The sequence below is a fragment of the Conger conger genome, chromosome 5, assembly GCF_963514075.1.
Source record: "Conger conger chromosome 5, fConCon1.1, whole genome shotgun sequence".
In the NCBI taxonomy this organism is placed as follows: Eukaryota; Metazoa; Chordata; class Actinopteri; order Anguilliformes; family Congridae; genus Conger; species Conger conger.
The window spans coordinates 26,050,064-26,077,409 of record NC_083764.1 but is presented as its reverse complement, the minus strand read 5'-3'; the positions used below and the strand labels follow the sequence as shown (position 1 = coordinate 26,077,409).

At 41.1% G+C, this 27,346-nt stretch overlaps 2 protein-coding genes across 2 annotated transcripts in view; one reads left to right on the top strand and one right to left on the bottom strand.

Moving 5' to 3' along the window:
- LOC133128398 (nesprin-2-like) overlaps nt 1-14,096 on the bottom strand; it is a 57,111-nt gene extending 43,015 nt beyond the window's left edge. The window contains exons 1-11 of the mRNA XM_061241865.1: nt 13,092-14,096; nt 11,998-12,150; nt 7,759-7,868; nt 7,294-7,411; nt 6,843-6,959; nt 6,090-6,278; nt 5,516-5,689; nt 5,090-5,209; nt 3,640-3,836; nt 1,992-2,106; nt 906-1,088 (exon numbers count right to left, since the gene is read on the bottom strand). Coding sequence (XP_061097849.1) covers nt 906-1,088; nt 1,992-2,106; nt 3,640-3,836; nt 5,090-5,209; nt 5,516-5,689; nt 6,090-6,278; nt 6,843-6,959; nt 7,294-7,411; nt 7,759-7,868; nt 11,998-12,150; nt 13,092-14,057 — 2,442 coding nt within the window. The 5' untranslated portion in view covers nt 14,058-14,096. The remainder of the gene's footprint in view (nt 1-905; nt 1,089-1,991; nt 2,107-3,639; nt 3,837-5,089; nt 5,210-5,515; nt 5,690-6,089; nt 6,279-6,842; nt 6,960-7,293; nt 7,412-7,758; nt 7,869-11,997; nt 12,151-13,091) is intronic.
- A 1,813-nt stretch (nt 14,097-15,909) lies between these two features.
- On the top strand, nt 15,910-27,132 carry LOC133128836 (perilipin-4-like; the record flags this gene model as incomplete). The annotated part of the gene is made up of 6 exons (XM_061242642.1): nt 15,910-15,957; nt 18,109-18,342; nt 20,482-20,526; nt 22,657-22,794; nt 23,023-23,073; nt 27,088-27,132. Coding segments are annotated over 6 exons (561 nt in total), but the record flags the coding sequence as incomplete, so codon positions are not given.
- Nucleotides 27,133-27,346: the final 214 nt, after the last annotated feature.

Below are 27,346 nucleotides of genomic sequence, written 5' to 3'. Positions count from 1 at the left end.
GCGAAAATATCCCTGTCCTTTTATGCAAGCCCAGCAAACAATATACCATTGGCAACGTAATTTCACTCTGATTCCATACTCATAACTGGCTGTACGATGATGAGAAGTAATAGGTAATTGCTCACGGAGGCGAGCGTTGTCTATACGATGTGACTGCATTACTGGGACTCGTCAGAGAACCTCATAGTTGCACTGATCGTGTTCCAGAGAACCAATACTAAATGTAGATAAGAGAATTCCTATGTGAAAGCACTTTTGTAAATGTATGCAACAGTGAAATGGACAAAAAAGGTAATTCCTCAAGAGAAATTCAAAGTAAATAATGGGTCAATATTTCTCAGAGCTAGCATTTTTGGATTTGGTTCGCTGGACACTCGGTGTGAAAAGGACACTGACATGTGAAGGTGAGGCCCCCCATGCTTGTGTTTCCACCCCACATGTTACAAAATAAATAACTGTTGTCGCTAAAGCAATGGCATTGTATAATAGTTTACACAGATAAACAGTGAGTTTTAGCGCTTTCAAAAGGTACATGCTGTGAGCATATTGATTGCAAATTACACTGTACAAAAAGGAATGAATGCAAAAAATCCCACTCTGGGATTCAAGGGGACAATTAAATACATTTATAATGTATTTTTTAACAACTAACTAATGTATTAGTTACATGAATACTTATCCATTAGCAAACAACAGGATAAACTCATAATTAGTTCACCATTGACAAATATATGAACAGTTTTCTTTTTATTTAAATATCAATTGGCATTGACTAATGTAGTTGTTGACATTAAATAATGATGTACAAATACATCAACAAAGCTGTACAGAGGAACTTCTCTTGTAAGTTAAAAAGTACATTAGTTATTCATGTAAGTGTTACTGGGCACACAGATGAGACCCACCTTGTGCAGCTGCTCGCGGGCGACCGGCTGTGCAGCCTGCAGGTCTGCCCAGCACTGCTCCAGCTGCTCCAGCTGCGTCTGCAGCCCGGAAGCATCATCACCCTTCAGCTGCTCCAGCTGCGCACCCGTACGGCTCACAGACTCCTTCAGAGAGGACATGGCCTCCGTTTCTTTAGCCAGTTCCTGCAGTGACAGACCAGAAGAGCCCAGAGACACGATTCATACTGCACGGCGACTGAAAAGCTAATGCAGCATGTCATGATGTATATCAAATTAGTAGTTTATCCGCACAATTTCAATGCAGTTCAGAGTTTTACAACACTGGCCCTGGAGACAAATTGTGTTCAATCAGGATTTAATTCATTTCTGCTCCGGGCTGTTAACTGAATCCTGATCATGACCACAGGCTATTTGCTTAAAGCCCTGCAAAAGAGGAGATATGTTACCGGAGGCGCGCCCTGGTCGATAAAAATAAACAGAAGGGTGTCTTTGACACATTTCCGTTAATGTGTGCTAATATGCGCCCCAGGAGTCCGATTCAGTGCCTGCAGGGTTTTGCACATGCTGTTTTCATTTATCTGTTCTTTGCTATGTCTCACATCATTAGGTTCTTACCCTGTTCAGTCATTTGCCAAAATGACAATATGATAAAACAGACTAGGACCCGTGGCAAGGGCAAATATCTTACTGCTGCATATTGTGAGAAATGCATCCAAGAAAATTAACAGTGCATCGACCGTATGTATATCAGTGTATTAACTATACCAGTATAAATGACTGCATTTAAGTAAAATACATGCATATATTCAAGGGCATTAGCATCCCTTTTTTGGGGGGAGGGCGATTGTGTGGTATCGTATGAACCACAATCTTTATGCATTTTTTAACATACATATTAACTAAATAAATATCCATTACTCAAAGTCGTAACCTTATAGTCATACAAGTAGCTGACATTTGCCCATAAATGCCAGGTAATTAACAGCCTGCAAAATAAAGTGTTACCAAAAAAATCAAGAGGCTTTTTGCCACCCTGTGCAGGTAAGATAAGGTAGGGAAAATGTCTCGGTGAAACCACAGACTCACCAGGAGTTCTGCCAGGAGTTTGGGAGGCGGAGTAGCAGTCTGCTCTCGCCACGACTGCAGTCGCTGTCTGGCACCTGCCATCCACTCGCACAGCATTACCGAATCCTGCTGGAACCTGCCGGTGAGTGGGGCCCAATGGTCACATAGCTGCACACACAACCTCATTGTCAAACTTGACTTTTATTTCCGGTTGAAAAGGTATGCCTGCCCTGCATTCTCGAAGTGCCACTCTTGTTCATTAAGACATCTTTGTAACACTTTAGTTTAGCGTCTGCTTATTAACTATAAATAAACTATTATATTATTAAATAGTATTTGAAATTATCATTAGTAAACTGTCATTAACTATACTTATGTCATGTGATTATTAACGTAATAATAAATACCAGCCATTAAAATTCTTGTGTCACAAATTTTATGTCAGGCAATACACAAATAATATTCAAATAGTTTATAATTATATAATATGCCAGCATAGGGTGTAAATAGCATGGGTACATTCAGAGCGTTTTAAACTATCATGAGCTATTGTAACTCACAAATTGTGTAACTATTTAACTTTTTTCTATAATTTACATCTTGTTTTAAACAGTTTAAAGGGACCTTAGTATTAATGTAGCTAATGTTAGTAATACATATATTAAAAGACGTCATGATCAAAATAACACACGAAGAAAACATGTAATCACATATAAATCCTGAACAAACTTTATACATGAGTTCATTAATGTTACTGTAATACATTTCCTATTATAGTTACTATGTGACAAAAACTTTACTAATGGTTTAAATGCTACTTAATAATGATTTATTCATTGTTTATAAGCAGACCCTAAACGAAAGTGTTACCGATATCTATATTATTCTTTTTTATTGTATGAATTATTCAGAAGGGTTCCTGTTATTTCGTGTTTCTACAGACACATAATTTTTTTAATTTGTTTCCTTTTTAGCAATATTAGAAAAATCTGCAACAGAGCACCCCTTACTGACTCATTTTAGAAGCAGGCCTGATTGTGAGGATGATTAATTAAATTAAACTGACAAAGCATGGAGACTGCTGTAAAATGTTTAGTATTGTACAAATATATGTAAAACATATAGTTTTACATATTTTACATAACATTGTAGTTTAATTCTGTTTTGTGTTCCAGTTATACTTTTTGGTTTTGCTGTGTTCCATTTCTGGTTTTCCCTATTTTTTTTCTGTTTGTTTGTTCTTTGCTCGTTTTAGGTTTAGTAGTTCATGGTTTACACTGTGTTAGTTTAGTGCTTTATTCATTGGTTCTTGTTTCTTCACCTGCCTTGTGTTTCTATCTTTTGTTCTTATGTTCATTGCTGTGTCCTTAGCTTGCCTCTGAGCTCTTGCCACTAGTGTTTAGCACTGTGTTTCCCACCTGTATGTTTTCTTTGAGTTTAGCCTTGTGTGTTTCCCTGGTTTTGCTTAGTGTGACTGCGTCCCTGTTACCTCGGTTAGCCTCAAAGTTCCTGTCATAAAAGTATATTTGTTCCGACTCCTGCCTCCTGGTCTTGCGCTTGGGCCCAACCTGTATTCCCATGGCTGTGAGTGTTTAAGTGTAAGAGTAACACAGAACATGCAAGAAAGGGAAGGCTGTTATGATACACATGCATACATGGTTTCTCATACCTGCTCCACAGGCCCACCATTTCCTCAGCATGGACCTGGCCCTGCACCACCCTCCTCCGTACAGCCAGCCAATGGGTCTCCAGTCTCCGCAAGGCCGTGTCCACACCTTCACACCGCCCCCCGGACTGCAGCCCCCTCCCCAGGTCCAGGGCCTGGTACAGCCGTGACTCGTTCTCCTCCAGAACCCCTTTCAATTCCTGCCAACAGAAAATCATCAGTGATCACACAGTTATATGTTTAAATCCTTCTCCCACCACCCCTCCGCCCCCCAAAATACATAGAAGCACCACACCCTTGACATTTCTATGACAGCACCCCCCTGCCACACCCCACCTCTGGACTCTCCATCAAAGAGGGAGAGATTAATTAATTACTGGAAAATCAGATGAGAGCATAGATACTATGAGGGCTGAGATGAGGCTAGCCATGAGATGTGGAAGCAGGTGGGAGATGCAATGTCAAGCCTCAGTGAGCAGATGTGCTTCTCCATGCATGTGCTTCAACCATGTTCATTTTCTGGGTGTAAAGGGGAAATTTTATTTAGAAATGAGGGTACAGAATGCCACATCACTGTATGCATCTCTCCTGGGCCCCTAACTCACACTTATGCTTGCATGCACACACACACACACACACACACACACATTCATGCCACACATACACATTCAAGCACGTGCACATACACACACACACCCACAGAAATGCACACACACTTAGACATGCACACCACACACATGCACACACACACATACATAGACACCACACACATGCACAAACAAATGTAGCATGAATCCAAGCAAATCTTCTTGGAAAGTAATGATGTTGCACAAGTAGCCCTCTCTGCTAATTTAATTAGGTAAATTCCCCAAGCCGAAGCACAAACAGGTGGTCCCTGCTGGCAGTAGGATCTTCCACCATAATACAGATCAAATGGATAAGGTATAAGTACAAAAGAATAGGTCATTTCAGTGCATTTGGTTTAACAGGGCTGTGGCAAGGGCACGGTTTGCACGGTTTTACGGAAAGAAAGCAGGGCAATCCGAGGACCATGCCTACTGGTTATGAAGGGACACATCTGGATTACTTATCAAATTAGTCAAGGCTGTTAAAAGTGTGCTCTTTTCCGCAGTTGGCATCTGAGACTGAGAACATGCAGAAGTGGAGAGAGACCTGAGATGCCGAGTCGAGACGCCAGTCGGGTTATTTTCTGTTCATTGTTTATTCTCGTTTGTTATTTTAGCCCAGATCCTGTGAGGTTGACGGGGGAAGACTTTTGTTTATTTTTCTACTTTTCTTTATTTTTCCATTCAGAGCATGTGCACATCTGAACAAATGTCTGGATTTGACTCAGAGCGGAAGTATGACCAGATTAACACAGGCACCACACTGGACCCAGAGAACTGATGCGTGGAGGCCCCCTGCAGTGTGGATTCGGGTCTGCATGTGGTACCTTGTAAGTGGCAAGCTGCCTTTCCATCTCTTCAGGTGGCCCTCCGCTGGGCAGATGGGCCTCCATGTCCTGCAGCAACTCTGCCACCTGGCTGCTGCTCTTGTCCCACTGTGTCCAAGCCTGAGAATAAATAAATAATGAATTATTTAGCAGATACAGTTGATTCGACTAAGTGGGGGACAATCCCCTCCTGGATTAATGCAGAGTTAAGGCTCAAGAGCCCAACAACTGTGCGGATCATGGCTACACTAGGGCTAGAACATTAATGTACCTTATGCAGACGTGAATGTATGTGTCAATTGCTCTTCAATAAGCAGATAGATACAAAAGCACATGGAGACACAGATTTGTGTGTGTGTGTGCATGTGTGTGGACCCTTAAACCCGCATCACGGTGTGGACCCACATCCGGTCCATTCTGTCATACCTCCAATGTTCTCTGCAGCTGGGCTCCCTCCTCCACGGCCAGCAGCTGGAGGTCTCTGACGTCCTGTTCAAGTTCTGCCTTCGCACCCTGCACCCGCCCCTGCTCCGCCGCTGGGATGCGCTGCCTCAAGTGACCCAGCACCGCCGCGTGGGCCCCCAGGGCCCTGAAAAATTTCTGCCAAAGCCCCAAGCACCACAGGTAAACGACACACTCAAAGCATGGGGCGGGACAGAACCACTACGCAATCACGTGGCAACCCATATTGGGTAGGTTATTATTGATTTTATAGGATTAGTAAATACAGCTGGCCAAGAAACAGCTGAGCAGCCAATTGTCAAATTATTTTTGCTCCCTTAAAATAGGAGAAATATGCAATTCCAATACAGAAAATAGTGTCACTGTCCCAATACTTTTGCACTGAACAAAGCTTCATCTTCAAAAATTATGCTGCAATAGACAGAAAGTCAAGATAAAGTGCAATACTGATGGGGGAATACTGACGTGTGAACTGACTGAAGGTCATCAAATCTATAATAATAACTCGTTGCTCATTGGCTGGATGGGGGCGGTTTACCTTGTGTCCGTTCAGCAGGGTCTGTAGGTGGGCCCGGCTGTGCAGCAGCTGCTGGCTGCGGACCAGGCGCTCCCTGCCCAACTCCACCAAGCTGGTCAGCCCCTGAAGCTGCTCACTGAACCCCTGGAGCAACTCCACACTCCCCCTCTGCTCTTCCTTCCAAGAGCCCCCACTGCTGAACACCGTGTCCTGCAGGAAGCCACACACCCATTACTCACAGCACCCACAATAACGTTAGTGAGGCTTCATGAAGACTTCAAAAGGAGACACTATTACAGTAAAATGAGAGTGTATATTATTCAAGGAATATTATATATTTTTCCTTAGCGTCGGAATTGCCTTGATTCATTCAAATAAGTCAGCTCACTGCACCCATTGTGGGATTTCCGTAGCCTCTCTCTTGCATCTCTATGGTGCATACGCTAACAGCACAGTATGCACACGTGTGAGAGTAAACGCACACATGCACACACAAGAAACAGCAAGGGAGCAGTGCATACAGGCCTGAATTTGATTTGACATCGGTTTGATTGAAAAATAAACGTTAAATAAAAAAGTATTGCAGAAAGTCAAAACAGTTCGCCAATTCATTCATTATTTAAAGTTTATGAATTTTAAAATATAAAATGAGAATAATAAAGCACATTGAATTGAACTGAAAGTGTATAAGGGCGGGCTGAATTTGAGCCACTTAGTACAGGCCTAATGCGACAGTCAGAACCGATGGTTATTTGTGCCCACGCTACACAGTACCTGTGTGCCAGTGTCCCCTGCAGAAGATGGGGGCACGTGCTTGGTAAGGATTTCCCCAGACTGCGCAGGCGCCTGGCTCTCTGGCTTCCGCAGCTCCATCTGCGACCGCACAGCCACCTGCCACGAGACATCATCCAAAACACACACTTCATTGATCCTTCCTACTGCCACTGCCTCTAGGTCTTGAGCCAGGCATCCATACTTGAGATCCACATTATAATTCATTTCCAATTGCTCTTCATTCAATATTTTTTTCATTAAAAAGTCCCTCATATTCTTCTTCAGCTTTTCAAGTAACTGCAACAGCTCCTTAATCTACATTCAAACTCACAACCCTCTGTGCCACATGCCCCAGTAATATTTGACTGTGCCTCAGAGAGTAACATGATCATGGGAAAATTATGATATGAAGCAAGCACAAGAAAAGCATCGAGGTTGAGGGCCGACTGACCTGCAGGAGAATACCCTTTCCAAGCTTATCCATGGCTGTGAGTTTTTCCTCCAGCTGGCTTTGAAGGATGGCCCTCTCCCTTTGGGCTGCACTGCCCCCTATGGGCTCGGGGTGTGACCTGAGGAATGGCAGGTTAGATGCATGCTAACCCAGGTTCCACTGGTATGCAGCTTAACCGCATAGAAGCCAGGTAGGAAAGTCTTCAAGTTGGAGGAACTATCAACAAGCCACTGAACAATCCTTGTGCTTTTCCTTGCAGACAAATTTCTTTATTGTCATACAAGTTTGAAAATGACAGCTCGTTTCCAGGTTCATGAAACCTCTCTATCCTACTACTATTGCAAACAAATCACACCTGCTAACCATTTCCCTGGCATAAATTGCATTATGCATAATTGCAAGTCAGATTTCCCAAAGATAGCCCCAATTATATTAACTGTTAAATCTGGATATCAGCACAGTTACCCTGCATGTGTCTGGCTGTCAGATGACAGGCAAGGAGGACGTGTCATTCCACAGTGACCGACGATGTCTCCCAGCAGTGCTCTCTGCTCCTTCAGTTCCAACCCCAACTCCTGAAGAGCAAGAGAGTGAGTGATGTCTAAAATTGTGTAATTTTAACAAAACCTTTATTCATTCATTGACAATAACGATCCATACTCAATCATGACCCTGGGGCTAATGTTGCGACATGTGAGCAGACTGCTAGAATTGCAATTACAAGCCACAAACGCAGGTCGCAAGCGCGTTCATGTAGTCAGTGACTTAATCGGCAATCATTCTCATCTGTTTGCCCCCTTTTGGTTTTGTATCATATTTTGCTTTGGTGCACAGCATTTTAGCCATGATGTCAAGTGGGGTCCGAGGGGTGGAAAATGTATCTTGCAGTCAGATTAAAATAGAATTATAATAATTCTATAAATAAATATTATTTTATTTTAACTATTTTGTCCCTGATACAATTATAGCCCATAGCCCGAACTTTATAATTACACTATATGTAATATTAAAATGAAAACCACCCATCAGTAGACTAATGTCACCAGTGATGAACCTTGTTTTATCTCATGAACATGCTGGCAAATATAATTCATATGCCGAGAGTGATTAACGCAAGCAGTGACAATATTAACCAGTGATAAGCCATAGCACTTCTAATAACAGCCTCAACTACCAATGTTAAACCGACGTGATCTATTTTTAACTAGTGAGGCAAACGCATTTTTGCTTCACTGATTGGATATTTATGGATTTATGACGCGTTTTTAAGCCCACCCCTGAAGCATGCTTCACTCATGTCTTCTCAGGCACGCTCTTGTGGTCGTTCTCGACATGATGATTGACATAAAGTCTACTTAATCAGAACATCACCGTTCAACTCAGTCGCCTCTTGCATCGGTCATTTTATTTTTTTTGGTTGCAAAGGGCTTGCTTGTATTGTATTAAGCTTGTATTGATGGTAGAATTATGATCGTGAGAGATAGTGTGTAAAATGGATTATTATTATATTTTTATTATTATGGCGTTGTATATATTGATGTAAAAAGTTGAGCTAAGATTAGAGCTAGCTAGCTAGCATATGTATATCATTAAGCTTCCACTAGAAGTTAAAGGTACAATAGGTAAGATTTTTGTGTTAAAACATAGTTACAAGACCATTGTAAATCCATTCCTATGATTGAAAATGGCTCGCTGATATGTTGACTCACCCCCTGCTTGTGTTTATAGTCCTTAAATTCGGTGGTTTGAGGTTGTTTGTTGTTGCAATTCCTCTCTAGCTTTTCATTGTGGTTGCTTATTGACCGTCTCAGACACTCTTTGATTGATGTGAATTGGACCAATAAGTGTCACTATGTTGTGTTATTCGTCATGAAAGTTGTACTATTCTGAACATGGTGAGCTAATTTAACGTTATCTAACTAACGTTAATTTGGCTTGTTTTGGAATTGGAAGAAAATCGCATTCGCGTGTGCAAGTGAAGGTGAAAACTTCCTAGATAACTTCTGATGGAGTATTTTACATCCCTGAGCTATGAATAAAGGTTGCGATTGAAACATCAGGGTAGACCCAGGCCGAAAATTAACTTCCCGGTAAGTTTCAAATTCAAATCATGGTATGAAAAAGTAAACAGGTAGCTAGCTTGCTAACGATCCACATGTATTGCTGGTCATTTGTTATTTTAGTGCGCTGCTGCAGGATGAGTATGATGGGGATGAAGATGGGTATGATGATTTTTGTAGTTTTGGCATTAACAGGAGTATGATTTTCACCAGGGGTGATGGGACTGTATGAGTTTGCCCCTCGGTTGAGAGCCTCGCAAACTCGTGTTAGCTGGGATTATACACTATATTACCAAAAGTATTCGCTCGTCTGCCTTCACACGCATATGAACGTGAGTGACATCCCATTCTTAAACCATAGGATTTAATATGATGTCGGCCTACCCTTTGCAGCTATAACAGCTTCAACTCTTCTAGGAAGGCTTTCCACAAGGTTTAGGAGTGTGTTTTTGACCATTCTTCCAGAAGTGCATTTGTGAGGTCAGACACTGATGTTGGACGAGAAGGCCTGGCTCGCAGTCTCCGCTCTAATTCATCATCAGGTGTTCTATCGGTTGAGGTCAGGACTCAGTGCAGGCCAGTCAAGTTCTTCCACACCAAACTCGCTCATCCATGTCTTTATGGCCCTTGCTTTGTGCACTGGTGCGCAGTCATGTTGGAACAGGAAGGAGCCATCTCCAAACTGTTCCCACAAAGTTGGGAGCATGAAATTGTCCAAAATGTCTTGGTATGCTGAAGCATTAAGAGTTCCTTTCACTGGAACTAAGGGGCCGAGCCCAACTCCCGAAAAACAACCCCACACCATAATCCCCCATCCACCAAACTTTACACTTGGCAGTCAGACAAGTACCGTTCTCCTGGCAACCGCCAAAACCAGACTCGTCCATCAGATTGCCAGACGGAGAAGCGTGATTCGTCACTCCAGAGAACACGTCTCCACTGCTCTAGAGTCCAGTGGCGGCGTGCTTTACACCACTGCATCCAATGCTTTGCATTGCGCTTGGTGATGTAAGGCTTGGATGCAGCTGCTCGGCCATGGAAACCCATTCCATGAAGCTCTCTACGCACTGTTCTTGAGCTAATCTGAAGATCACATAAAGTTTGGAGGTCTGTAGCTATTGACTCTGCAGAAAGTTGGCGACCTCTGCGCACTATGCGCCTCAGCATCCGCTGACCCCGCTCTGTGATTTTACGTGGCCTACCACTTTGTGACTGAGTTGCTGTTGTTCCCAATCGCTTCCACTTTGTTATAGTACCACTTACAGTTGATTGTGGAATATTTAGTAGTGAGGAAATTTCACGACTGGACTTATTGCACAGGTGGCATCCTATCACGGTACCACACTGGAATTCACTGAGCTCCTGAGAGCGACCCATTCTTTCACAAATGTTTGTAGAAGTAGTCTGCATGCCTAGGTGCTTGATTTTATATACCTGTGGCCATGGAAGTGATTGGAACATCTGAATTCAATGATTTGGATAGCTGAGTGAATACTTTTGGCAATATAGTGTATGTCTGAAGACCCCCGTCGCTGTTCATGTGCACTTTTTGCCAATATATAAATAATCCTGTTTTGTCAGTAGAATTAGAGGCTTAGTATTGTTTTTTGTATGCTAGCCTCAGTATAAGTGTCCTGCTTCGTTTGTTGAAGTAGAGTATTAGCTAATGTGTGTTTGTGTGTATGTTAGGGTGAGGGTTAGTATTCCTGCTTCCTCAGTGGAAATAAAAATGGGATGTCTTGTTTGTCTTTCGTTTTCACTGTGCTTACTGGCGGGCTATAGTTTTCTCCCTTGAGTTGTGGGCGTTCCCAGTTCCTACTCAGTGGGACTTGAGGTTGAGTTTACCTGCCATTTGTTATTTCCTCGCTCGATTCAAGCTAAGCAATAGAACAACCAATATATTTGGGGGACTTCTATTCACTTTATTGTTATCTAATGTTATGGGGTGGCCAGTATCTCATACCTCCTACTGACCCCGCTCCCTCACACCTTATTAACCAAATTCTAATCAGACAGGGACTTTATTTATTCTTGGCGAATAAATTCACCAACCTCACTATAATGGAACAATGTGTTTGGTTTTGAGCATGCATGAGCTCATGCAGTTTTAGCTGACTTGTATTTTGTTTACAATGGTCAGTGCCTTTGGGTTTGTCGAGCAACAGAGCTGTCCTGCAGCTCAATCTAGCTCACTGTCAACAAGTCCAAGGGGTAAATCATGGGATGACACAGTTCACACAACATCACACCTAAACTGAAAAAAGTAGAAAAAGTTTTTTCCACTTTCTTTGCTTCCTTACAGAACATGGAATTCAAACAAACTTAATAGTGAAATGCACTGAAAATAGCTCTACTACATGAATCAATTTTCAACTTCCTATAATTAATTCACTATTCATAATATTACAATGGAACAAAAGTAACAATGCAGAATTCATAAAAATTCTGTATATACAATTCCCAGCTAACAGCTGACCACAAACAACTAACCACATTTGGGTTGAGGCTCTACTTCATTGTAAATGTGGAATGGAAACAATGTATCTGCACCCGGGCCACAAAGGAATTACGATTACATCTTCCTGGAGTTTCAGGAGACTGATGCAATTTGAATTTTAAACCGCCGTGCACATATTGTGTTTACCTGACAGGTGAACAGCTGTTGTTTGTCAATATCTTTTGCGAGCGATGCAGGCGGTGGGCCTTTGGGGTGCAGTTGAGACCCCTCTTCTGGAAGGACAGTCCATTCCCAGTATGACTTGAGCACATCTTGAGAGGGACCTAGCTGGCATGGGGCCTGACAGTTATAAAGACAGAATGGGCATGTCATTATAACTTCAATCTTTCGCTTCCTCTCTGCCCATGTCCAAAGACAGTCTGTTCCACTGGTGAAGACCATATGCTTAGCGATGATTATTATGACTAAAACATTCTTCTGAACTCGTTTTGTTTCTTGCGACAGTGTTTTTAACATCAGCAAATCGCAAATGCATGTATTTAAATTTCGAACCAAGCTCAATCATAAAACAGCTGCAAGGCCTATACACTCACTGAGCACTTTATTAGGAATTAATTTGATTACTTTTTAGAATTATTAAGTCTTCTGCTGCTGTAGCCTATCCACTTAGATGTTTGATGCGTTGCATGTTCAGAGATGGTCTTCAGCATACCACTGTTGTAATGCGTGGTTATGTCCATTATTGTCACCTTCCTGTCAATTTTGACCAGTCTGGCACTTCTCATCTGATAGCTCTCATTAACAACAATTTTTTGCCCACAGAACCGCTGCTCACTGGATGTTTTGGGTTTTTTCGCATTATTCTCTGCAAATTCTAGCAATTGTTGTGTGTGAAAATCCCAGGAGATAGCAGTTTCTAAGATACTAAAACCACCCTGTCTGGCACCAACAATCATTCTACCGTAAAAAATAATTTCTTCCCCATTCCGACATTTGGTCTTTAAAACAGCTGACCCTCTTGAACACGTCTGCATGCTTTTATGCATTTAGTTGCTGAAACATTATTGGCTGATTAAACATTTGCATTAACAAAATGGTGTACAGGTCTACCTAATAAAGTGCTCACCGAGTGTATATTTGCGGCTCATAAACAAAAAACACAAATATTTCCCTTTCATTCAGGTTTTCTCCAGGAACCTTTGATACTGATGAAAGATTATTTCAAAAGCAGTGTTGTGCGAAGGTTTCAGGTAACTCATTGTTGGGAGAGGAACACTTGCCAGGGCTGAGGAAGTAGTATCTGTGTCCTGAGAAGTCATCTCAAATCCTTCGTTAAGGACAAGTCCTTGAGTTTTGAAAGTTGCTTGCTTTACTGTCACTGCCTTTTTTGGTGTTGTATCAGTTTCTGTAGGTATTGATAGTATCTCCACAGTCATCTCAGGTTCTGAAAAAGTTGTTTTAGATGCTGACACTGTATCCTTCTTTGCTGACAAACTCGCCTTCTCTACTGTGACAGTCTTTTCAGTAGTTGAATCGGTTTCAGTAGGTATTGAAAGTATTTCCACTGTGATTACAGTTTCTGATACAGTTGTTTTAGGTTTTGACACAGTCTCCTTTATTTCCAGGGTGTCTTTTGTGTCTTTGCCAGTCTTGTCAAGGACTGCAGCAGTTTCCTGAGATACTGGAACACTTTCCTTCTCTACGGTCACAGTCTTTTGAGTTGTTGAATCAGTTTTGTCAGGTATTGAAAGAATTTCCATTGTCATTTCTGATTCTGAAACAGTTGTTTTTGTTTTTGACTGAGTCTCCTTCTTTATTGCCAGTGTGTCTTTGCGAGTCTTGTCAAACACTGTGACAGTTTCCATAGATACTGTCACACTCGGCTTCTCCTCGGTCACAGTCTTTTCAGTTGTTGAATCAGTTTTGTCAGGTATTGATAGTATTTCCACTGTCATTTCAGGATCTGACACAGTTCTTTTTGGTGGTGCCACAATCTCTTTCTTTAGTGCCAGTGTGTCTTTTGAGACTTTGCCAGTCTTGTCAAGCACTGCGACAGGTTCCTTAGATACTGTCACACTCACCTTCTCCTCAGTCACAGTCTTTCCAGTTGTTGAATCAGTTTTGTCAGGTATTGATAGTATTTCCACTGTCATTTCAGGTTCTGACACAGTTGTTTTTGGTTTTGACACAGGCTTTCCAGTTGTTAAATCAGTTTTGTCAGGTATTGATAGTATTTCCACTGTCATTTCAGGTTCTGACACAGTTGTTTTCGGTTTTGATACGGGCTTTCTTGTTGTTGAATCAGTTTTGTAAGGTATTGATAGTATTTCCACTGTCATTTCAGGTTCTGACACAGTTGTTTTTGGTTTTGACACAGGCTTTCCAGTTGTTGAATCAGTTTTGTCAGGTATTGATAGTATTTCCACTGTCATTTCAGGTTCTGACACAGTTGTTTTCGGTTTTGACACAGGCTTTCCAGTTGTTGAATCAGTTTTGTCAGGTATTGATAGTATTTCCACTGTCATTTCAGGTTCTGACAGAGTTGTTTTTGGTTTTGACACAGGCTTTCCAGTTGTTGAATCAGTTTTGTCAGGTACTGACAGTATTTCCACTGTCATTTCAGGTTCTGACACAGTTGTTTTCGGTTTTGACACAGGCTTTCCAGTTGAATCAGTTTTTTCAGGTATTGATAGTATTTCCACTGTCATTTCAGGTTCTGACACAGTTGTTTTGGGTTTTGACACAGGCTTTCCAGTTGTTGAATCAGTTTTGTCAGGTATTGATAGTATTTCCACTGTCATTTCAAGTTCTGACACAGTTGTTTTCGGTTTTGACACAGTCTCTTTCTTTCTGGGCAGTGTGTCTTTTGTGACTTTGCCAGTCTTGTCAAGCATGGTGACAGGTTCCGTAGATACAATCACACTCGCCTTCTCCTCAGTCACAGTCTTTCCAGTTGTTGAATCAGTTTTGTCAGGTATTGATAGTATTTCCACTGTCATTTCAGCTTCTGACAGAGTTGTTTTCGGTTTTGACACAGTCTCTTTCTTTCTGGGCAGTGTGTCTTTTGTGACTTTGCCAGTCTTGTCAAGCATGGTGACAGGTTCCGTAGATACAATCACACTCGCCTTCTCCTCAGTCACAGTCTTTCCAGTTGTTGAATCAGTTTTGTCAGTTATTGATAGTATTTCCACTGTCATTTCAGGTTCTGACACAGTTGTTTTCGGTTTTGACACAGGCTTTCCAGTTGAATCAGTTTTTTCAGGTATTGATAGTATTTCCACTGTCATTTCAGGTTCTGACACAGTTGTTTTGGGTTTTGACACAGGCTTTCCAGTTGTTGAATCAGTTTTGTCAGGTATTGATAGTATTTCCACTGTCATTTCAGGTTCTGACACAGTTGTTTTGGGTTTTGACACAGGCTTTCCAGTTGTTGAATCAGTTTTGTCAGGTATTGATAGTATTTCCACTGTCATTTCAGCTTCTGACACAGTTGTTTTCGGTTTTGACTCAGTCTCTTTCTTTCTGGGCAGTGTGTCTTTTGTGACTTTGCCAGTCTTGTCAAGCATGGCGACAGGTTCCGTAGATACAATCACACTCGCCTTCTCCTCAGTCACAGTCTTTCCAGTTGTTGAATCAGTTTTGTCAGGTATTGATAGTATTTCCACTGTCATTTCAGGTTCTGACACAGTTGTTTTCGGTTCTGACGCAGGCTTTCCAGTTGTTGAATCAGTTTTGTCAGGTATTGATAGTATTTCCATTGTCATTTCAGGTTCTGACACAGTTGTTTTCGGTTTTGACACAGGCTTTCCAGTTGAATCAGTTTTGTCAGGTATTGATAGTATTTCCACTGTCATTTCAGGTTCTGACACAGTTGTTTTCGGTTTTGACACAGGCTTTCCAGTTGTTGAATCAGTTTTGTCAGGTACTGACAGTATTTCCACTGTCATTTCAGGTTCTGACACAGTTGTTTTCGGTTTTGACACAGGCTTTCCAGTTGAATCAGTTTTTTCAGGTATTGATAGTATTTCCACTGTCATTTCAGGTTCTGACACAGTTGTTTTGGGTTTTGACACAGGCTTTCCAGTTGTTGAATCAGTTTTGTCAGGTATTGATAGTATTTCCACTGTAATTTCAGGTTCTGACACAGTTGTTTTCGGTGTTGATACAGGCTTTCCAGTTGTTGAATCAGTTTTGTCAGGTATTGATAGTATTTCCACTGTAATTTCAGCTTCTGACACAGTTGTTTTCGGTTTTGACTCAGTCTCTTTCTTTCTGGGCAGTGTGTCTTTTCTGACTTTGCCAGTCTTGTCAAGCACGGCGACAGGTTCCGTAGATACAATCACACTCGCCTTCTCCTCAGTCACAGTCTTTCCAGTTGTTGAATCAGTTTTGTCAGGTATTGATAGTATTTCCACTGTCATTTCAGGTTCTGAAACAGTTGTTTTCGGTTTTGACACAGGCTTTCCAGTTGTTGAATCAGTTTTGTCAGGTATTGATAGTATTTCCACTGTCATTTCAGGTTCTGACACAGTTGTTTTGGGTTTTGATACGGGCTTTCCAGTTGTTGACTCAGTTTTGTCAGATATTGTTAGTATTTCCAGTGTCATTTCAGGTTCTGACACAGTTGTTTTCGGTTTTGACACAGTCTCTTTCTTTCTGGCCAGTGTGTCTTTTGTGACTTTGCCAGTCTTGTCAAGCACGGCGACAGGTTCCGTACATACTATTACACTCGCCTTCTCCTCAGTCACAGTCTTTCCAGTTGTTGAATCAGTTTTGTCAGGTATTGATAGTATTTCCACTGTCATTTCAGGTTCTGACACAGCTGCTTTTGGTTTGGACACAGGCTTTCTTGTTGTTGAATCAGTTTTTTCAGGTGTTGATAGTATTTCCACTGTAATTTCAGGTTCTGACACAGTTGTTTTTGGTTTTGATACGGGCTTTCCAGTTGTTGAATCAGTTTTGTCAGGTGTTGATAGTATTTCCACTGTAATTTCAGGTTCTGACACAGTTGTTTTTGGTTTTGATACAGGCTTTCCAGTTGTTGACTCAGTTTTGTCAGATATTGATAGTATTTCCAGTGTCATTTCAGGTTCTGACACAGTTGTTTTCGGTTTTGACACAGTCTCTTTCTTTCTGGCCATTGTGTCTTTTGTGACTTTGCCAGTCTTGTCAAGAACGGCGACAGGTTCCGTAGATACTATCACACTCGCCTTCTCCTCAGTCACAGTCTTTCCAGTTGTTGAATCAGTTTTGTCAGCTATTGATCGTATTTCCACTGTCATTTCAGGTTCTGACACAGCTGTTCTCGGTTTTGACACAGGCTTTCCAGTTGTTGAATCAGTTTTGTCAGGTAGTGATAGTATTTCCACTCTCATTTCAGGTTCTGACACAGTTGTTTTCGGTTTCGTTACAGGCTTTCCAGTTGTTGAATCAGTTTTGTCAGGTATTGATAGTATTTCCACTGTCATTTCAGGTTCTGACACATTTGTTTTGGGTTTTGATACGGGCTTTCCAGTTGTTGACTCAGTTTTGTCAGATATTGTTAGTATTTCCAGTGTCATTTCAGGTTCTGACACAGTTGTTTTCGGTTTTGACACAGTCTCTTTCTTTCTGGCCAGTGTGTCTTTTGTGACTTTGCCAGTCTTGTCAAGCACGGCGACAGGTTCCGTACATACTATTACACTCGCCTTCTCCTCAGTCACAGTTTTTCCAGTTGTTGAATCAGTTTTGTCAGGTATTGATAGTATTTCCACTGTCATTTCAGGTTCTGACACAGCTGCTTTTGGTTTTGACACAGGCTTTCCAGTTGTTGAATCAGTTTTGTCAGGTTTTGATAGTATTTCCACTGTCATTTCAGGTTCTGACACAGTTGTTTTCGGTTTTGATACGGGCTTTCCAGTTGTTGAATCAGTTTTGTCAGGTGTTGATAGTATTTCCACTGTCATTTCAGGTTCTGACACAGTTGTTTTCGGTTTGGACACAGGCTTCCTTGTTGTTGAATCAGTTTTGTCAGGTGTTGATAGTATTTCCACTGTAATTTCAGGTTCTGACACAGTTGTTTTTGGTTTTGATACAGGCTCTTTCTTTCTGGCCAGTGTGTCTTTTGTGACTTTGCCAGTCTTGTCAAGCACGGCGACAGGTTCTATACATACTATTACACTCGCCTTCTCCTCAGTCACAGTCTTTCCAGTTGTTGAATCAGTTTTGTCAGGTATTGATAGTATTTCCACTGTCATTTCAGGTTCTGACACAGCTGCTTTTGGTTTTGACACAGGCTTTCCAGTTGTTGAATCAGTTTTGTCAGGTATTGATAGTATTTCCACTGTCATTTCAGGTTCTGACACAGTTGTTCTCGGTTTTGACACAGGCTTTCCAGTTGTTGAATCAGTTTTGTCAGGTATTGATAGTATTTCCACTGTCATTTCAGGTTCTGACACAGTTGTTTTCGGTTTTGATACGGGCTTTCCAGTTGTTGAATCAGTTTTGTCAGGTGTTGATAGTATTTCCACTGTCATTTCAGGTTCTGACACAGTTGTTTTCGGTTTGGACACAGGCTTTCTTGTTGTTGAATCAGTTTTTTCAGGTGTTGATAGTATTTCCACTGTAATTTCAGGTTCTGACACAGTTGTTTTTGGTTTTGATACGGGCTTTCCAGTTGTTGAATCAGTTTTGTCAGGTGTTGATAGTATTTCCACTGTAATTTCAGGTTCTGACACAGTTGTTTTTGGTTTTGATACAGGCTTTCCAGTTGTTGACTCAGTTTTGTCAGATATTGATAGTATTTCCAGTGTCATTTCAGGTTCTGACACAGTTGTTTTCGGTTTTGACACAGTCTCTTTCTTTCTGGCCATTGTGTCTTTTGTGACTTTGCCAGTCTTGTCAAGAACGGCGACAGGTTCCGTATATACTATCACACTCGCCTTCTCCTCAGTCACAGTCTTTCCAGTTGTTGAATCAGTTTTGTCAGCTATTGATCGTATTTCCACTGTCATTTCAGGTTCTGACACAGCTGTTCTCGGTTTTGACACAGGCTTTCCAGTTGTTGAATCAGTTTTGTCAGGTATTGATAGTATTTCCACTCTCATTTCAGGTTCTGACACAGTTGTTTTGGGTTTTGATACGGGCTTTCCAGTTGTTGACTCAGTTTTGTCAGATATTGTTAGTATTTCCAGTGTCATTTCAGGTTCTGACACAGTTGTTTTCGGTTTTGACACAGTCTCTTTCTTTCTGGCCAGTGTGTCTTTTGTGACTTTGCCAGTCTTGTCAAGCACGGCGACAGGTTCCGTACATACTATTACACTCGCCTTCTCCTCAGTCACAGTCTTTCCAGTTGTTGAATCAGTTTTGTCAGGTATTGATAGTATTTCCACTGTCATTTCAGGTTCTGACACAGCTGCTTTTGGTTTTGACACAGGCTTTCCAGTTGTTGAATCAGTTTTGTCAGGTTTTGATAGTATTTCCACTGTCATTTCAGGTTCTGACACAGTTGTTTTCGGTTTTGATACGGGCTTTCCAGTTGTTGAATCAGTTTTGTCAGGTGTTGATAGTATTTCCACTGTCATTTCAGGTTCTGACACAGTTGTTTTCGGTTTGGACACAGGCTTCCTTGTTGTTGAACCAGTTTTGTCAGGTGTTGATAGTATTTCCACTGTAATTTCAGGTTCTGACACAGTTGTTTTTGGTTTTGACACAGTCTCTTTCTTTCTGGCCATTGTGTCTTTTGTGACTTTGCCTGTCTTGTCAAGAACGGCGACAGGTTCCGTAGATACTATCATACTCGCCTTCTCTTCAGTCACAGTCGTTCCAGTTGTTGAATCAGTTTTGTCAGCTATTGATCGTATTTCCACTGTCATTTCAGGTTCTGACACAGCTGTTCTCGGTTTTGACACAGGCTTTCCAGTTGTTGAATCAGTTTTGTCAGGTATTGATAGTATTTCCACTCTCATTTCAGGTTCTGACACAGTTGTTTTGGGTTTTGATACGGGCTTTCCAGTTGTTGACTCAGTTTTGTCAGATATTGATAGTATTTCCAGTGTCATTTCAGGTTCTGACACAGTTGTTTTCGGTTTTGACACAGTCTCTTTCTTTCTGGCCAGTGTGTCTTTTGTGACTTTGCCAGTCTTGTCAAGCACGGCGACAGGTTCCGTACATACTATTACACTCGCCTTCTCCTCAGTCACAGTCTTTCCAGTTGTTGAATCAGTTTTGTCAGGTATTGATAGTATTTCCACTGTCATTTCAGGTTCTGACACAGCTGCTTTTGGTTTTGACACAGGCTTTCCAGTTGTTGAATCAGTTTTGTCAGGTATTGATAGTATTTCCACTGTCATTTCAGGTTCTGACACAGTTGTTCTCGGTTTTGACACAGGCTTTCCAGTTGTTGAATCAGTTTTGTCAGGTATTGATAGTATTTCCACTGTCATTTCAGGTTCTGACACAGTTGTTTTCGGTTTTGATACGGGCTTTCCAGTTGTTGAATCAGTTTTGTCAGGTGTTGATAGTATTTCCACTGTCATTTCAGGTTCTGACACAGTTGTTTTCGGTTTTGACACAGGCTTTCCAGTTGTTGAATCAGTTTTGTCAGGTATTGATAGTATTTCCACTGTCATTTCAGGTTCTGACACAGTTGTTTTCGGTTTTGATACGGGCTTTCCAGTTGTTGAATCAGTTTTTTCAGGTGTTGATAGTATTTCCACTGTAATTTCAGGTTCTGACACAGTTGTTTTTGGTTTTGATACGGGCTTTCCAGTTGTTGAATCAGTTTTGTCAGGTGTTGATAGTATTTCCACTGTAATTTCAGGTTCTGACACAGTTGTTTTTGGTTTTGATACAGGCTTTCCAGTTGTTGACTCAGTTTTGTCAGATATTGATTGTATTTCCAGTGTCATTTCAGGTTCTGACACAGTTGTTTTCGGTTTTGACACAGTCTCTTTCTTTCTGGCCATTGTGTCTTTTGTGACTTTGCCAGTCTTGTCAAGAACGGCGACAGGTTCCGTAGATACTATCACACTCGGCTTCTCCTCAGTCACAGTCTTTCCAGTTGTTGAATCAGTTTTGTCAGCTATTGATCGTATTTCCACTGTCATTTCAGGTTCTGACACAGCTGTTCTCGGTTTTGACACAGGCTTTCCAGTTGTTGAATCAGTTTTGTCAGGTATTGATAGTATTTCCACTGTCATTTCAGGTTCTGACACAGCTGCTTTTGGTTTTGACACAGGCTTTCCAGTTGTTGAATCAGTTTTGTCAGGTATTGATAGTATTTCCACTGTCATTTCAGGTTCTGACACAGTTGTTTTCGGTTTTGATACGGGCTTTCCAGTTGTTGAATCAGTTTTGTCAGGTGTTGATAGTATTTCCACTGTCATTTCAGGTTCTGACACAGTTGTTTTCGGTTTGGACACAGTCTCTTTCTTTCTGGCCAGTGTGTTTTTTGTGACTTTGCCAGTCTTGTCAAGCACGGCGACAGGTTCCGTACAAACTATTACACTCGCCTTCTCCTCAGTCACAGTCTTTCCAGTTGTTGAATCAGTTTTGTCAGGTATTGATAGTATTTCCACTGTCATTTCAGGTTCTGACACAGCTGATTTTGGTTTTGACACAGGCTTTCCAGTTGTTGAATCAGTTTTGTCAGGTATTGATAGTATTTCCACTGTCATTTCAGGTTCTGACACAGTTGTTCTCGGTTTTGACACAGGCTTTCCAGTTGTTGAATCAGTTTTGTCAGGTATTGATAGTATTTCCACTGTCATTTCAGGTTCTGACACAGTTGTTTTCGGTTTTGACACGGGCTTTCCAGTTGTTGAATCAGTTTTGTCAGGTGTTGATAGTATTTCCACTGTCATTTCAGGTTCTGACACAGTTGTTTTCGGTTTGGACACAGGCTTTCTTGTTGTTGAATCAGTTTTTTCAGGTGTTGATAGTATTTCCACTGTAATTTCAGGTTCTGACACACTTGTTTTTGGTTTTGATACAGGCTTTCCAGTTGTTGACTCAGTTTTGTCAGATATTGATAGTATTTCCAATGTCATTTCAGGTTCTGACACAGTTGTTTTCGGTTTTGACACAGTCTCTTTCTTTCTGGCCATTGTGTCTTTTGTGACTTTGCCAGTCTTGTCAAGCACGGCGACAGGTTCCGTACATACTATTACACTCGCCTTCTCCTCAGTCACAGTCTTTCCAGTTGTTGAATCAGTTTTGTCAGGTATTGATAGTATTTCCACTGTCATTTCAGGTTCGGACACAGTTGTTTTCGGTTTCGATTCGGGCTTTCCAGTTGTTGAATCAGTTTTGTCAGGTATTGACAGTATTTCCACTGTCATTTCAGGTTCTGACACAGTTGTTTTCGGTTTTGACACAGACTTTCCAGTTGTTGAATCAGTTTTGTCAGGTATTGGTAGTATTTCCACTGTCATTTCAGGTTCTGACACAGTTGTTTTCGGTTTTGACAATGGCTTTCCAGTTGTTGAATCAGTTTTGTCAGGTATTGATAGTATTTCCACTGTCATTTCAGTTTCGGACACAGTTGTTTTCGGTTTCGATTCGGGCTTTCCAGTTGTTGAATCAGTTTTGTCAGGTATTGACAGTATTTCCACTGTCATTTCAGGTTCTGACACAGTTGTTTTCGGTTTTGACACAGACTTTCCAGTTGTTGAATCAGTTTTGTCAGGTATTGATAGTATTTCCACTGTCATTTCAGGTTCTGACACAGCTGATTTTGGTTTTGACACAGGCTTTCCAGTTGTTGAATCAGTTTTGTCAGGTATTGATAGTATTTCCACTGTCATTTCAGGTTCTGACACAGTTGTTCTCGGTTTTGACACAGGCTTTCCAGTTGTTGAATCAGTTTTGTCAGGTATTGATAGTATTTCCACTGTCATTTCAGGTTCTGACACAGTTGTTTTCGGTTTTGACACGGGCTTTCCAGTTGTTGAATCAGTTTTGTCAGGTATTGACAGTATTTCCACTGTCATTTCAGGTTCTGACACAGTTGTTTTCGGTTTTGACACAGACTTTCCAGTTGTTGAATCAGTTTTGTCAGGTATTGGTAGTATTTCCACTGTCATTTCAGGTTCTGACACAGTTGTTTTCGGTTTTGACGCCGACTTTCCAGTTGTTGAATCAGTTTTGTCAGGTGTTGATAGTATTTCCACTGTCATTTCAGGTTCTGACACAGTTGTTTTCGGTTTGGACACAGGCTTTCTTGTTGTTGAATCAGTTTTTTCAGGTGTTGATAGTATTTCCACTGTAATTTCAGGTTCTGACACACTTGTTTTTGGTTTTGATACAGGCTTTCCAGTTGTTGACTCAGTTTTGTCAGATATTGATAGTATTTCCAATGTCATTTCAGGTTCTGACACAGTTGTTTTCGGTTTTGACACAGTCTCTTTCTTTCTGGCCATTGTGTCTTTTGTGACTTTGCCAGTCTTGTCAAGCACGGCGACAGGTTCCGTACATACTATTACACTCGCCTTCTCCTCAGTCACAGTCTTTCCAGTTGTTGAATCAGTTTTGTCAGGTATTGATAGTATTTCCACTGTCATTTCAGGTTCGGACACAGTTGTTTTCGGTTTCGATTCGGGCTTTCCAGTTGTTGAATCAGTTTTGTCAGGTATTGACAGTATTTCCACTGTCATTTCAGGTTCTGACACAGTTGTTTTCGGTTTTGACACAGACTTTCCAGTTGTTGAATCAGTTTTGTCAGGTATTGGTAGTATTTCCACTGTCATTTCAGGTTCTGACACAGTTGTTTTCGGTTTTGACAATGGCTTTCCAGTTGTTGAATCAGTTTTGTCAGGTATTGATAGTATTTCCACTGTCATTTCAGTTTCGGACACAGTTGTTTTCGGTTTCGATTCGGGCTTTCCAGTTGTTGAATCAGTTTTGTCAGGTATTGACAGTATTTCCACTGTCATTTCAGGTTCTGACACAGTTGTTTTCGGTTTTGACACAGACTTTCCAGTTGTTGAATCAGTTTTGTCAGGTATTGGTAGTATTTCCACTGTCATTTCAGGTTCTGACACAGTTGTTTTCGGTTTTGACGCCGACTTTCCAGTTGTTGAATCAGTTTTGTCAGGTATTGATAGTATTTCCACTGTCATTTCAGGTTCTGACACAGTTGTTTTTGGTTTCGATACGGGCTTTCCAGTTGTTGAATCAGTTTTGTCAGGTATTGATGGTATTTCCACTGTCATTTCAGGTTCTGACACAGTTGTTTTCGGTTTGGACACAGGCTTTCTTGTTGTTGAATCAGTTTTTTCAGGTGTTGATAGTAATTCCACTGTCATTTCAGGTTCTGACACAGTTGTTTTCGGTTTTGACACAGGCTTTCCAGTTGTTGAATAGGTTTTGTCAGGTATTGATAGTATTTCCACTGTCATTTCAGGTTCTGAAACAGTTGTTTTCGGTTTTGTCACCGGCTTTCCAGTTGGTGAATCAGTTTTTTCAGGTGTTGATAGTATTTCCACTGTAATTTCAGGTTCTGACACAGTTGTTTTTGGTTTTGATACAGGCTTTCCAGTTGTTGACTCAGTTTTGTCAGATATTGATAGTATTTCCAATGTCATTTCAGGTTCTGACACAGTTGTTTTCGGTTTTGACACAGTCTCTTTCTTTCTGGCCATTCTGTCTTTTGTGACTTTGCCAGTCTTGTCAAGAACGGCGACAGGTTCCGTAGATACTATCACACTCGCCTTCTCCTCAGTCACAGTCTTTCCAGTTGTTGAATCAGTTTTGTCAGCTATTGATCGTATTTCCACTGTCATTTCAGGTTCTGACACAGCTGTTCTCGGTTTTGACACAGGCTTTCCAGTTGTTGAATCAGTTTTGTCAGGTATTGATAGTATTTCCACTGTCATTTCAGGTTCTGACACTGTTGTTTTCGGTTTCGTTACAGGCTTTCCAGTTGTTGAATCAGTTTTGTCAGGTATTGATAGTATTTCCACTGTCATTTCAGGTTCTGACACAGTCGTTTTGGGTTTTGATACGGGCTTTCCAGTTGTTGACTCAGTTTTGTCAGGTATTGATAGTATTTCCACTGTCATTTCAGATTCTGACACAGTTGTTTTCGGTTTGGACACAGGCTTTCTTGCTGTTGAATCAGTTTTTTCAGCTATTGATAGTATTTCCACTGTCATTTCAGGTTCTGACACAGTTGTTTTTGGTTTTGACACAGGCTTTTCAGTTGTTGAATCAGTTTTGTCAGGTATTGACAGTATTTCCACTTTCATTTCAGGTTCTGACACAGTTGTTTTCGGTTTTGACACAGGCTTTTCAGTTGTTGAATCAGTTTTGTCAGGTATTGACAGTATTTCCACTTTCATTTCAGGTTCTGACACAGTTGTTTTCGGTTTTGACACAGGCTTTCCATTTGTTGAATCAGTTTTGTCAGGTATTGATAGTATTTCCACTGTCATTTCAGGTTCTGACAAAGTTGTTTTTGGTTTCGACAAAGGCTTTCCAGTTGTTGAATCAGTTTTGTCAGGTATTGATAGTATTTCCACTGTCATTTCAGGATCTGACACAGTTGTTTTCGGTTTTGACACAGTCTCTTTCTTTCTGGCCAGTTTGTCTTTTGTGACTTTGCCAGTCTTGTCAAGCACGGCGACAGGTTCCGTAGATACTATTACACTCGCCTTCTCCTCAGTCACAGTCTTTCCAGTTGTTGAATCAGTTTTGTCAGGTATTGATAGTATTTCCACTGTCATTTCAGGTTCTGACACAGTTGTTTTCGGTTTTGACAAAGGCTTTCCAGTTGTTGAATCAGTTTTGTCAGGTATTGATAGTATTTCCACTGTCATTTCAGGTTCTGACACGGTTCTTTTCGGTTTTAACACAGGCTTTCCAGTTGTTGAATCGGTTTTGTCAGGTGTTGATAGTATTTCTACTGTCATGTCAGGTTCTGAAACAGTTGTTTTCGGTTTCGATACAGACTTTCCAGTTGTTGAATCAGTTTTGTCAGGTATTGATAGTATTTCCACTGTCATTTCCGGTTCTGACACAGTTGTTTTGGGTTTTGATACGGGCTTTCCAGTTGTTGACTCAGTTTTGTCAGATATTGATAGTATTTCCAATGTCATTTCAGGTTCTGACACAGTTGTTTTCGGTTTTGACACAGTCTCTTTCTTTCTGGCCAGTGTGTCTTTTGTGACTTTGCCAGTCTTGTCAAGCACGGCGACAGGTTCCGTAGATACTTTCACACTCGCCTTCTCCTCAGTCACAGTCTTTCCAGTTGTTGAATCAGTTTTGTCAGGTATTGATAGTATTTCCACTGTCATTTCAGATTCTGACACAGTTTTTTTCGGTTTGGACACAGGCTTTCCAGTTGTTGAATCAGTTTTGTCAGGTATTGATAGTATTTCCACTGTCATTTCAGGTTCTGACACAGTTGTTTTCGGTTTCAATACGGGCTTTCCAGTTGTTGAATCAGTTTTGTGAGGTATTGATAGTATTTCCACTGTCATTTCAGGTTCTGACACTGTTGTTTTCGGTTTTGACCCAGGCTTTCCAGTTGTTGAATCAGTTTTGTCAGGTATTGATAGTATTTCCACTGTCATTTCAGGTTCTGACACAGTTGTTTTCGGTTTTGACACAGGCTTTCCAGGTTTTGAATCAGTTTTGTCAGGTATTGATAGTATTTCCACTGTCATTTCAGGTTCTGACACAGTTGTTTTCGGTTTTGACACCGGCTTTCCAGTTGTTGAATCAGTTTTGTCAGGTAAAGATAGTATTTCCACTGTCATTTCAGGTTCTGACACAGCTGTTTTTGGTTTTGACACAGTCTCTTTCTTTCTGGCCAGTGTGTCTTTTGTGACTTTGCCAGTCTTGTCAAGCACGGCGACAGGTTCTATAGATACTTTCACACTAGCCTTCTCCTCAGTCACAGTCTTTCCAGTTGTTGAATCAGTTTTGTCAGGTATTGATAGTATTTCCACTGTCATTTCAGGTTCTGACACAGTTGTTTTCGGTTTTGACAAAGGCTTTCCAGTTGTTGAATCAGTTTTGTCAGGTATTGATAGTATTTCCACTGTCATTTCAGGTTCGGACACAGTTGTTTTCGGTTTCGATACGGGCTTTCCAGTTGTTGAATCAGTTTTGTCAGGTATTGACAGTATTTCCACTGTCATTTCAGGTTCTGACACAGTTGTTTTCGGTTTTGACACAGACTTTCCAGTTGTTGAATCAGTTTTGTCAGGTATTGGTAGTATTTCCACTGTCATTTCAGGTTCTGACACAGTTGTTTTCGGTTTTGACGCCGACTTTCCAGTTGTTGAATCAGTTTTGTCAGGTATTGATAGTATTTCCACTGTCATTTCAGGTTCTGACACAGTTGTTTTTGGTTTCGATACGGGCTTTCCAGTTGTTGAATCAGTTTTGTCAGGTATTGATGGTATTTCCACTGTCATTTCAGGTTCTGACACAGTTGTTTTCGGTTTGGACACAGGCTTTCTTGTTGTTGAATCAGTTTTTTCAGGTGTTGATAGTAATTCCACTGTCATTTCAGGTTCTGACACAGTTGTTTTCGGTTTTGACACAGGCT